The sequence below is a fragment of the Mustela lutreola genome, chromosome 5, assembly GCF_030435805.1.
Source record: "Mustela lutreola isolate mMusLut2 chromosome 5, mMusLut2.pri, whole genome shotgun sequence".
NCBI classification, from domain to species: Eukaryota; Metazoa; Chordata; class Mammalia; order Carnivora; family Mustelidae; genus Mustela; species Mustela lutreola.
The window spans coordinates 64,848,472-64,860,542 of NC_081294.1; the positions used below are offsets into that span (position 1 = coordinate 64,848,472).

At 51.1% G+C, this 12,071-nt stretch overlaps 1 protein-coding gene across 5 annotated transcripts in view; it reads left to right on the top strand.

The window, feature by feature from the left end:
• The first annotated feature begins 5,665 nt into the window (after window positions 1-5,665).
• Window positions 5,666-12,071, top strand: part of CDHR2 (cadherin related family member 2) — a 35,321-nt gene continuing 28,915 nt past the window's right edge. For 2 of the 5 annotated variants that reach the window (XM_059174382.1, XM_059174383.1), the window contains exon 1: window positions 5,743-5,774. Coding sequence is in view for 1 of the 5 variants with exons in the window: in XM_059174381.1 (XP_059030364.1) it covers window positions 5,678-5,774 (97 nt within the window). In the remaining 4 variants the exon portion in view is untranslated. Of the gene's footprint in view, window positions 5,775-12,071 lie in introns of all 5 variants that reach the window. The other 3 variants (XM_059174381.1, XM_059174384.1, XM_059174385.1) reach the window with 3 other exon arrangements.

The following is a 12,071-nucleotide window of genomic DNA, read 5'->3' on the forward strand; positions in this document are numbered from 1 at the left end:
CATCAGGCTCTGCTACGTGCATAGTTGGCTTGAGAGTCTGTCTCTCTCTCTCCCTCTCCGTCTGCACCTCCTGCTCGTGCTCTCTCTCTCTCTCTAAAATAAATAAATAAAAGCTTTAAAAAAATTAAAAGTTAGGGCGCCTGGGTGGTTCAGTGGGTTAAACCTCTGCCTTAGGCTCAGGTCATGATCCCAAGGTCCTGGGATGGAGCCCTGAATCAAGCTCTCTGCTCAGCGGGGAGCCTCCTTCCTCCTCTCTCTCTGCCTGTCTCTCTGCCTACTTGTGATCTCTGTCTGTCAAGTAAATAAATAAATAAAATCTTTTAAAAAAATAAAAAATTAAAAGTTAAAAAAAATGATTCCACATATTAATGACATGATGCAATATTTGTCTGTCTGGCTTGTTTGACTTAGCATGATGCCATCCAGGCCCATCCATGCTGTCACAAATGGCAGGATTTCCTTCCTTTTTTTTTTTTTTTAAAGATTTTATTTATTTTTTTTTTGGCAGACAGATCACAAGTAGGCAGAGAGGTAGGCAGAGAGACAGGCAGAGAAAGAGGAGGAAGCAGGCTCCCCGCTGAGCAGAGAGCTTGATCCGGGGCTCGATCCCAGGACCTTGGGATCATGACCTGAGCCTAAGGCAGAGGTTTAACCCACTGAGCCACCCAAGCGCCCATTAATGGCTGAATACTATTTCACTGTGTATATATCCCACATCTTCTCTATCCATTCATCTGTTGATGGACACTTAGGTTTTTCCCAAGGTCTCAGCTACTGTGAATAATACTGCCATGGACACAGAGATGTTTCTAAGTCACTGAATAGTATTCCTCTGTATAAATGTACAATCGTTTTTGAAACCCAGTCTTCTGAACAAATGGCCTCTGTGCTCCAGTCTTGGTCTTTCAGCTCCCCTCAAGGGTCAGGCTCTTTCTGGAATGGGATTTTGTACACCCTATTCTGTGTGCCTGGGCTTCCCTTTTTTCCTCTTGGCCTGGCCTACTCTGCTCTCATTCAGATTATTCCTCTGTGGGGCAGGAATACCTGGTCCCCTTCAACCAAGCACAGTGTCTGGCATAAAGCAAGTGTTCAATCCCTGTCTGTTGAAAGAACACCGAAGTGTCAAGGAGACCCAGCAGGACCATGAGGCATCAAGTCACATTCCTAGAGGGCTCAGAGGCGTTATGTTCCATCTCAGAACTCCACTAACTGAGGTTAGTGAAACTTCTGAAAGGAAATAGCCACATGATTCGTTTCCCTTATTTTCCTGATGCAGAAGCTAAATAAAGCTCAGAGGAGGAGAGTGGCTTTCCTTAGGACACACAGCCAGAAAAGGGACAGAACTGGAATGTGAACCTAGGTCTGCATGGCCGCTACTCCTGCCTCTGTTGTTAGTGGGGAGAGGCTGGAGGGGCCTGGGAAAGCTCCAGAGGGAAAGCTCTGGAAGACAGGAAGCAGGATCTGGTACTCTCAGAAGGTGGACCCGATGGAAGTGGTCAGGGAAGCTCTCAACTCAGTGAGACATGTATGGCTGGAGTCTTGGAGTGGAGGCCATGTAAGCAGGTGAGCTCCCCATCACTGGAGGCATGCAAGCATGACAAAGCAGCCACTTGGAAAGGGTACTTTAGAGGGAATGTGTGTCTGGGAAAGGGGCTCAGGGGTCTGGGGTTGGGGAGGAGCTGGTTTCTTGGGTCCTAAATTCTCTCTAGGGTTGGAGGCTGTGAGTTTCTGACACCGAGGGGCTGTTCTTGGGCTGTAGAATGGAGGAAGGAAGAAATCTTGTACTCTGCAAAGCTGTGTGCAGCGTAGAGGGATGACTGGGAAGTTGAGGAGGATTTGGACACAGCCACAGCAAATGGACACTCCCAGTTCAGGCTCTCCAGCTCAACTCCTGAGGTTATACCATGTGGCAGGGATGGGGGGTGGGAAGGGGAGGTGTATGGTGTCTCCATGATGCAGATGAACAAGGGGAAGGTCTGAGAGGAGTGACTTGCCCAATGTCATCCAGCTAGCTGGAGGCAAGTGAGGACTTGATTTCAACTCGATCAATTTCCAGGCACATAGTGGGTGCAGACAGTAGGTTGCCAACAAAGACAGGCAATGGGAAGCTTTTCTGAACAAAATTTAAAAAAAGAACCCACACACCTAGAACAGTGGCTAGGACAGAGCCCTGGTGTGTGTCTGAATCACTATACCATGTGCACATCTCTATCTCTTGCTATTGTGTTAAGTGCTTCCCTGTATTCCCTGAGGGTTTTTTGTTTTTGTTTTTTTTTTTCCAAATAGGGGACGAGTAACACAAGCGGGAAGGTCTATGAAACCAAAAAGTACACTCTCCTGATATGAGAGTGGGTAAGCTCAAGAGAACTGCACCTACCTGATTAACCCTTATAATAAACCTTTGTGTTGGGTTCTGCCATTACACTCATTTTACAGATGAGGACACTGAGGTTCAGGAAGATAGTCAAGGCCCCCAGCTGGTCAGTGGGTGGCAGGGTTAGGACCCAAGTCATCTGAATCCACATCCTGGCCTCTTAGCCCCGCTCCTTGACTGGCAGCCTGCCTTTCCCTAAAACTAATCCTGGACTCCTACTCAGATTTTCACAGACAGGATTTTCACAGACTGGAGCTCAGTGAGCTTCTCAGTCCACACTGTGGCAGGCAGACAGGTGCTGCTTGAGATGGGCAGGGCACGAATAGGCCTCACCTGGCCCATCTAGATGCTGTCCAAAGGTCTGGCAGCCCAGGATATGCCCTCTTGGGGCAGGAGCAATGACTCAGAGCTGTTGGCCCCTGGTGTCACAGCAGGAAGAGAGACCAGGGCCTTGGGTTTGGGGCCTTCCCTACCTGGAGCCTTGATTCCCTTGGTCTGGGGCAGGTCTGGAGCCTGGAGCCCTGCAGGGAGCTGCCTGGCCTTCTTAATAGTTAGGTTACCAGAAAGCCCACCACATCACAACAGAAACATTGACATTTTACCCTGTGTTGGATACTGTGCTCAGGACTTTATTTTTTAAAAGATTTTATCTATCTATCTATCTATCTATCTATCATCTATCTATCTGTCTATCTATCTATCTGTTTAGAGCATGAGTGTGGGGAGGGGCAGAGGGAGAGGGAGAGAATCTCCAGCAGATTCTGCACTGAGCACAGAGACTGACATGAGGCTCAATCCCACGATCATGCTCGGGACTTTAAATGTAGGACTTCATTTCACCCTCCCCACCCCCTTCTGAGATGGGTCTCCTACATTATCCACGATTTACAGGCAGGGGAGCTGAGGCTTACAGAGGTGATGGAACTTGCTCCACCACAACTGAACCTGGCTCTCTGGCCACTGAGCCAAATCTCTAGACGACCACCTTGTTTTGTTTTGTTTTTTAAAGATTTTACTTACTTATTTAAAAGAGATAGAGAGAGTGAGCCCGAGGGTGTGGGGAGGGGTGGAGGGAGAGAATTTCCAGCAGACTAGGCACTGAGCTCAGAGCCCCATGCAGGCTTCCATCTCATGACACCGAGATCACGATCTGATCCGAAATAAAGTTGGACGCCCAAGTGTCCGAGCCACCCAGGTGCCCCCTTGTTAAGATTTTATTATTTTTAAGTAATCCACACACCCAATGGGAGGCTTGAACTTGCAACCCCAAGATTAAGAGTCACATGCTCTACACACTGGGCCAGCGATGTGCCCCCTCAACAGCCATCTTGTGATAGTCGTGTCAAGTGCCATCCACCTTTGGCAGCATCCGTTCCTAGGAGTCGCACAGAAGGAAGGACCTCTCGGTTACCAGAATTCCGATCGCCTTGGCTCCCAGATCCTGACATTTGCAGGTTCTCCGCCATCCCCTGCCCCCGTCCCTGCACCCCTCCGTGTGTGTGTGTGTGTGTGTGTGTGTGTGTGTGTGTGTGATTTAGTGGATGGATGCTGGGCTTAATGGATCAGTAGATCATATTCTTCTCTTCCCTTTGCCTGCCAAGACGCTCGGAGTGCAACTCAGGACTCACCTCTGACAAGCAACCAGAACTCCAAGGCAAATATTTAAATATTTTATGGATTTCCTTCAGGCCTATATTCTCCTTGTTTCGTATACCTTTTCCCTTCATCCTGGTTTCTTCACCTTTTTAAAGCTTGTGGAAGCATATATTTTTTTTCCACTTTTTTAGTTGGGCTAAAATACATATAACACATAATTCCCTATTTTCAAGTGTAGAGTTCAGAGGTATTCAGCACATTTATAATGCCGGGCACTCATCACAGAACTCATTTCCTCTCGCGAAACTGCAACTCTGTCCCCATTAAATAACTTCTTCCCTCTCCCCCAGCCCCTTGTGACCATCATTCTACCTTATGTCCCTGTGAATCTGACTATATACCACATGTAAGTGCAATCATACAGCATTTGTCCTTCTGTGACTGGTTTTTTCCACTCAGCATAATGTTCTCAAAGCTCATCCGTGTTTGAGCGTGTGTGATAATGTCCTTCCTTTTTAAGGCTGAATAAACTCCGTTGTGTGTATACACCACATGTTGTTTATCCGTTCATCTGTCAATGGTCACTGGGTTGTTTCTACGTTTTAGCTGATGAGAATAAGGAGGCTGCGAACGTGAGTATACACAAAGCATGTGTACTTTGATAATCTACTTTAAATTTGGGGGGCGTGGGGGTGGGGATGGTGAGCAAACATCCCCCTGAAAGCCCCCGACCCATAGTAACATCGGGTCCGTTTCTATTGAGTCTGGAGTGGTTCCCACCCATAAGGAGAGGCCACCATAGAAGAGGCTGGTGATCTTGTACCAGGGGTCCCCTTTCTCCTGTGTCAATGCAGGGATGTTGGGGCTGTGTGGCTGGGGGGGGATGTGGGGGCTCAGACCCTGCTGAGCACCTGGATGGTATTTAAAGCCAGCCTGGGGGCGCCTGGGTGGTTCAGTCATTGGGCTTCTGCCTTCAGCTCAGGCCACAATCCCTGGGTCCTGGGACTGAGCCCCGCATTGGGCTCCCTGCTCAGTGGGAAGTCTGATTCTCCCTCACCCACTCCATCTGCTTGTGTTCCCTCTCTTGCTGTCTCTCTCTCTCTCTCTGTCAAATACATAAATGAAATCTTTTTTAAAATTAAAAAAAAATAAAGCCAGCATGGGTGTGGATGAACCCCTGGTGGAAGGGAGATACCTTCTGAGGGCCTCAGGGAGGGGGAATGTTAGCAATAGGCAGGAGAGTGCTTTATCCAAGTTCAGGACTGCTATCACGCTTCTCTGAAAACCTCACAGATGCCCTCTGGAATCTCCATATTTGATTGCTTATTAGTTCCTTCTCCTGACTTAACCACTCTCTCCCCTTCTTCACAGGCTCCCTGTCACTGAGGCCCTTTATAGCCTGGTGGGGATGAAGGGGCTAGGTGTCACTTTCCACCTGTCAGGACTTTCTGTTGTCCCCTTCCCCACCTCCTGCCTGCTCCAGGGCTGGGCCTGGGTCCCAGGTCCTCTGGGCTCAGGTTCTGCCGGGCGCTCTCTCCTGGCGCCTGAGCATCCTGTCCTGAGAGTACTGGGGCGGGCCGCCTCCATCCCGCCCTCCTGCCCCCTCACCAGCCATGGTCAGCACCTGCTGAGGAGTTGGCCCCATACTTCCCCTCCTGGGGGGGTGTGGTCTCTGGCAGCGTTAATGATTGTTCAAGGGAGGAGGAGATGGTGCCAAAGTCTGCCGGCTGCTGCGCTGTGGCAGGCTCCAGACGGTGCCCGCCGGAGCCCATTTGCCGCATCCGTGGCCCCTTCTGGGGCCCAGGTAGGGACTGCAGAGCCTGGCTGCTGCAGGGGCTGGGGAGTCTTCTGGTCAGGAGTAGGGGCCCAGGGGAACCCAGGGAGTCCCACCCAGGTGGGTGGGTGCGCTAGTGCTGAGTTGGGCGAATCTGGAGCTGAGTTCCAGTCTGTCTGTATCTTCAGGTAGGGCTGTTGATTAAAGACAGAGGGGCCGAGCTGGGGGGCCTCAGAGCTCAAGGAGAAAGAATGAGGCTCTAGCCCAACTGCTTGGGTCCAGATCCCAGATCCATCCTGGCTTTGGGGAGCTCTGGAATTCTTCTGGACCTCTGTTGCCACATCTGTAGAAGCAGGCTGGTCCCAGCACAGGAAGGAAACTGGAGAACCGGGAGGCAGAGGTGGGCCAGTGGTCTACCATGGATGGACGGCCACTTTAGCCAGCGCTAGGAGTGTCCGGTTGGCACTGAGTGTAGGCTGGCCCTTAGCTCTGGCTCATTCCAGGCCTGGTGTGCCAGGTGGAGACTCAGCTGAGAGCCAGGGGCAGGGTGGGCCTCTTCCCTGAGGCAGACACGGCCAGGCTAGGGCACCAGACGCCCGGGCTCAGGGAATAGTGGGATCATGGATGGAAAGCTGTGTGTGGACTATGTAGTTCTTAATGTTACCCCATTTCTCAGTAGGAAAACTGAGGCCCAGAGGGAGTAAGGGCTCGCCTGGGGTTTGGTGGCAGGGGGCAGGGGAGGTGCACTGTGAGTAAGAAAGATTCTGGAATCTGAACCAGGGCCGTTTGACCCCAGTACCTGTCTGTCACTGAGGCAGCCAGGGTGATGGGCACTGGAGGGGTTCCATGGCAGGGAGCCCAGTGCCCTTGGGGTCCACATCTTTGCACCAGTGCTCCCTGGGTGGGCTGGTGTCTGCCTTGTGGGTTTACAGAGGGCTCCATGGAGTCCAATGGAGCTCCGAACAAGGCTCACCCAGGGACTCCTGGAATTGGAGCTAGTCCGGGTCTAATGTTCTGTCCCTTGTTCTTGGACATCCCTCTCTAAGCTTCTCTGAGCCTCAGTTTCTCACCTGGGCCCTGGGACGATAATGCCTTCAGCAGGGGCCCAGCTGTGAGAAGGAAACAGAGCGGAAGTGAAAGTATGTGGTGAGCTGGAGGCGGCAGCGGCCTTGGTGGCCAAGTTCACTCTTTGGTGGCCTGTGGATGATGAAGGCCCTTCCCTCTCTGGCCGTCCTAGAGGCCCTGGGCACACCTGGGGTCCTCCCAGTCTGGGAGAAAGTTTGGGAGCCCCGGGCTGTTGGGGGCTGTGGCTGGTGCCTCGGCCCCCTGGGATCAAGGAACCGGTGCTGCCAAAGCCCAGGGTGAGTGCACCTGTGCCAAACCTGAGGGGCCTCCCCAGGGGTTCAGGAGCACCCGATTCACCTCTGTGTCCTTTCTTGATGCTTCTCCAAGCAGCCCTTTTTGAGAGTAAGGAGAGTAAGTGTGGGGGGAAAGAAGTTGGAATTTCTAGGATATAGATAGTCCCAGTTTTTGGAAGGCAAACTGAGGGGTGGAGAGGAGGAACGAAGAGCCTCTGGGAGTGGCTGCATGGTATTGGGGATGGGGTGAATTTGCCTCCTTCCCACCCAGGCCCCCCACCTCCGGCATAGCAGAGGCCCTGGGTGGATGGCCCAGGGAAAGCCCGGGTGGGTTGGCACTGTGGAAGCCTGGGGCAGGGGGGCTGGCCAGGGCACCGTCCAAATCTCCCCCAGTCCCAGCCCATAGGCAGCTCCATTCCTGTCTTATTCATCTGCAATTGCTCTGTCCCCTGCTCCTGCTGGGAGGCCAGGAACCTCGGGGCCAGAGGAGGGACCGTCAATGCACCTGACCTGGCCTCAGAGGATGGAGAAAATTTGCACAGATGCAGAAGGCCAGGGAAGGCATTCTGGGCAGAGGGGACGGCATATGCAAATGTCTGGAGGGAGGAAAATAGAGGGTGGGGACTGAGAAGGGAGCATTCAGCGCCTCGGACCACAGGAGAAGGTGGAGGGGGAGGAGCTTGTGTGGGAAGAGGAGTCAGGACCTATGAGGACTTAGCCCGCCAGGCTGAGGGGCAGGAAGTGTGTCGCCCAGCCAGCCCGAGCCCTGGCAGAGGTCTGTGCTGTGCCCAGTGAGTGGGAAGGCTCACTGGTGGGGCAGGTTCATTCTTGTTTCTTCTCTAGCTCACACAGGCCCTGTGAATTTTTTTCAAATGACCAAATCCAAAGGTGACACTCTGGACCAAAGAACTTTGGCCTCATTATGATCAAATGAGTGCGTGTGTCTGTGTGTGTGTAAAAAGTCTTGAACAAGGGGCCAAGACTGTGGGAAACCGAGCTCGGAGGCCTGAAGTGGGGAGGAGAGGCAGGACCACAGCAAGAAAGAGCACTGGGAGGCAGAGGAGCGGCATCCCAGCTTTGCCCCCAGCTGGCTTGGGGGCATGGGGCAGGAGCCTTATCCACCCCCAGCTCAGGCATAAAGGGGATTGACAGCCACCTCTGCCTTCTAGGAGGATGGTCTGGACTAGATGCAGAGGAAAGACTTCAGGTCTGCCTTACTCTAATGTAGAGGGTCATCACTCTTGCCCCGAGTAAGGATTATCAGGCTTCTAGAGGCCCGTGAGAATGGAAGGGAGAAGTTGGAAGAAGCTTCCATGAGCCATGAATGTAGCTGGCTCTAGGGAGGGGGCCTGGAGGTGGAGGCGTCAGGGACCCTGGAGGGCCAAGCTGCCTGTTAAAGCTGTTGTCCCTCTACCTTCCCCTAGGGGTGTTCTTCCGTGTCTAGGGGAAGTCTGGCTGATGAGGAAGAGCAAACTGGAAGCTGGGAAAGAGAGAGCACAGACTTCCCGCTCTGGGTTCTGATCCCATTAGTGACTGGATCATGTCCCTTCTGCTCCTGGACCATGGTGTGCAGAATGCTGAATGGCTCAGGGTGTGCCAGTCACAGCACCTGGCTCATCCTGACTATTTTTTCCACTCGAGGACTGGATCCTGAGGGCAGGAGTTTCCTGTTTTCCCAATTGCACTTTGTCATAGTGAAGAGAACACTTTGCATGCCTGTGGCATCATGTTCAATGACTAATTGTCCTGTGGGACTGACTCACCTCTGAAGGAGGAGAAGGAGGGGAACAAAAGAGGTGAGAGGTGAGGTCCAAGATCGCACAGAGAGGGGACGTCAGGGCTGGCTGCATCCAGCCAGGGTTAAGGTGACCTGGAGTTTGCTCACAAGATGGATGCACCATCACTGGTGTCTAACATCTGTGGGCTTACCGTGCGCTCACGCCATCATCCCACCACCATCCCACTGCAGCCTCCAACAGCTCCACCTGTCTTTCCACGTTCATCATCTAGTAGAGCTTATCTCCAGTGTTCTCTGGTTAAGTTGTGTCCAGCTCAGTGTCTGACGCAAAGTAGACATTCCTTTCTATGACAGGTATTGCTGCTCCTTCGTGACCCTTAACAGCTGCCACGTATCCGCTGACACCTTGGTGACAGCTTTGTTGACCATTCCTTAGTGTTTCCACGCTTAGTTTAGTTCTGTTTTCCATGATTATAAATAACTGCTTGTGATGAACAGTTTGCCACAGCAAGAGATTCCTTATTTTTGGTTAGCTGGATTACCAGGTCAGAGAGGACAAATCTTCTGAAGGTTTGGGGTTCACAGCTTATGTGGGGTTTTCCTCTCCTGCTAGAGCCCTGGGGGAAGGTGAGGGCTGCACCCTTCCCTCTGTGTATGGGAGAGTCCCTCTCCCTTCTAGCTGTGAGCTCCTCTGAGTTCTCTGTCTGCAAAATGGGTTCCTGGGGAGATTAAATTATGTGAATTTCAAATGTTCTGCCTCCAAATCTCTCCACATTTCTATTCCTGCCTCTTCTCTCCAGCCCTGCTGCCACCATTTCAATCCACCAGCACGTAGCAGCTAGAAAGATCTTTTAGAAAAGCAAATTAGTCTCTGTCATTCCCCTGCTTAAACCTTGAAATGACCCTCTGTTTTTCTTAGACTAAAGCAGACCGTCCTCACCGAGTCTTATGGGGCCAGGCACGATCTGCCTCTGCCTGCCTCCCCATCCCCGCCTCTCTCCCTGCCCCTCTCTCCCTTTGCTCCAGCCATATTCCAATTTCTGGAACACACCTGGTTCTTAGTTGGCCAGGGGCCATCTCTCATATTGGCAGAGTTACCCGGAGCAACCTTGTAACAGTGCTCGCTTTAGCAGTGTAACATGGGAATGAATTTTTAAAAAAGATTTTACTTATTCATTTGAGACAGAGATACACACACACACACACACACACACACACACACAGAGAGAGAGAGAGAAAGAGAGAGAAAGAGAGAGAGAGAGAGAGCCCATAAGCAGGGTGAGAGGCATAGGGAGAGGGAGAAGCAGACTTCCTGCTCACTGAGGGCTTGATCTCAGGACACGGAGATCATGACCTGAGCCGAAAGCAAAAGGTCAACCATCTGAGTCACCCAGGTGTCTTGGGACTGAATTTTTTTTTTAATATTTTATTTTTAAGTACTCTGTACACCCATCATGGGACTCGAACTCACAACCCCCACGTTAAGAGTCGCATGCTTTACCCACTGGGCACTGAATTTTAAAAAATTTAAATAATACTACAAGATTTATAATGACAATCCACCTCTGAGTTGGCTTTTCCCACATTTTTGTTTGATTTGGTTTGGATTTTTTGGCACCTGTCCCTAGTGTTCAGGTTTCCATGATGTGTTCTTTTTGCCTATTTCCATGGTGGAAATGCTTCCACCCGGGCTCACTTCAAACCATGAACATAATGCCAACCAGCTTCTAAACTTTCTGAAGCTATGGCGGCTTTCAGTAGCAGCTCTAGTGTGTGATGGCACCGTCTTCCCCTCAGTGTCTGATGCTCCCTGTTCATGATAAAGAACAAGGCTCTGGGTCCAGTGATGTCCCTGGGTTGGGGGGGAGCTTGTCTTTTGGAAGCCACTTCATAAAGTGATCCAAAGGAGGCCCCCACGTTTCAGAATCTGTGGTTTTTTTTTTTTTCTCTTGAATGGTCCATTTTATCTGTTTTTTTTTTTTTTGTTGTTGTTGTTGTTTTGTTTTTTCTGGTGGTTTGGGGAGGTGTCCATTTTTTGTTTTGTTTTGTTTTGTTTTTAAGATTTTTAAAATTATTTATTTATTTGACAGGCAGATCACAAGTAGGCAGAGAGGCAGGCAGAGAGAGGGAGAGAGAGGAGGAGGTAGGATCCCCGCTGAGCAGAGAGCCCGATGTAGGGCTCGATCCCAGGACCCTGAGATCATGACCTGAGCTGAAGGCAGAGGCTTTAAACCACTGAGCCACCCAGGTGCCCCTACCATTTTTGTTTTTTTTAAAGATGTTATTTATTTGACAGAAAGATAGAGATAGCAATAGAGAGAGAGAGAGAGAGAGCACGAGCTGGGAGCAGAGGGAAAAGCAGGATCCCCGCTGAGCAAGGAGCCCCACACGGATCCCAGGATCCTGGAATCATGACCTGAGGGAAGGCAGATGCTTCACTGACTGAGCCTCCCAGGGTGACCCAATGGGGAAATGTCCCATCATCTGTCAGTGCTTTAAGGACTGAGACAGGGAGAGGGGCTGAGAGTGTCCCCATTTGTTGTGCAGTCTTTCACATAGTCCCCTGTTTTGCTGTGGGGCCCCACCTCCACCAGTCCTACTGCCCTGGAGTCCAGAGCTCTCTGATTCAGCCTCTCCAGGCAGGAGCCTCCGGGTACATTATCTAGTGTTGGGGGGTAGGGTGTCAGCCCCTGACTGCATGGAGTGGGGAGTGGTATCTGGGAGTCTAATGACTTCACATGGATACTTTTTTTTTTTTAAGATTTTATTTATTTATTTGACAGACAGAGATCACAAGTAGGCAGAGAGGCAGGCAGAGAGAAAGAGGGAAGCAGGCTCCCCGCCAAGCAGAGAGCCGATATGGGGCTCCATCCCAGGACCCTGGGATCATGACCTGAGCCAAAGGCAGAGGCTCAACCCACTGAGCCACCCAGGCGCCCCACATGGATACTTTTAACCAATTTTCCTGCTTTTAGGCCACCCCACATCTTTGTTTTCAGAGGGTTCTAGAAGCTTCAATACTTCAGCTTTGCTAGGGTTTTGAGCTGGCTTCCTGTGGGTGCCATCCCTACCCTTGTTTTATTTATTTATATTTGTTTGTTTGTTTATTTAATTGTTATGAGGTGGGGGAGGAGCAGAGGGAGAGGGAGACAAGCAGATTCCGCACTGAGTGCAGAGCCCAGCATGGGGTTCAATCCCAGAACCCTGAGATCATGACCTTAGCTGAAAACA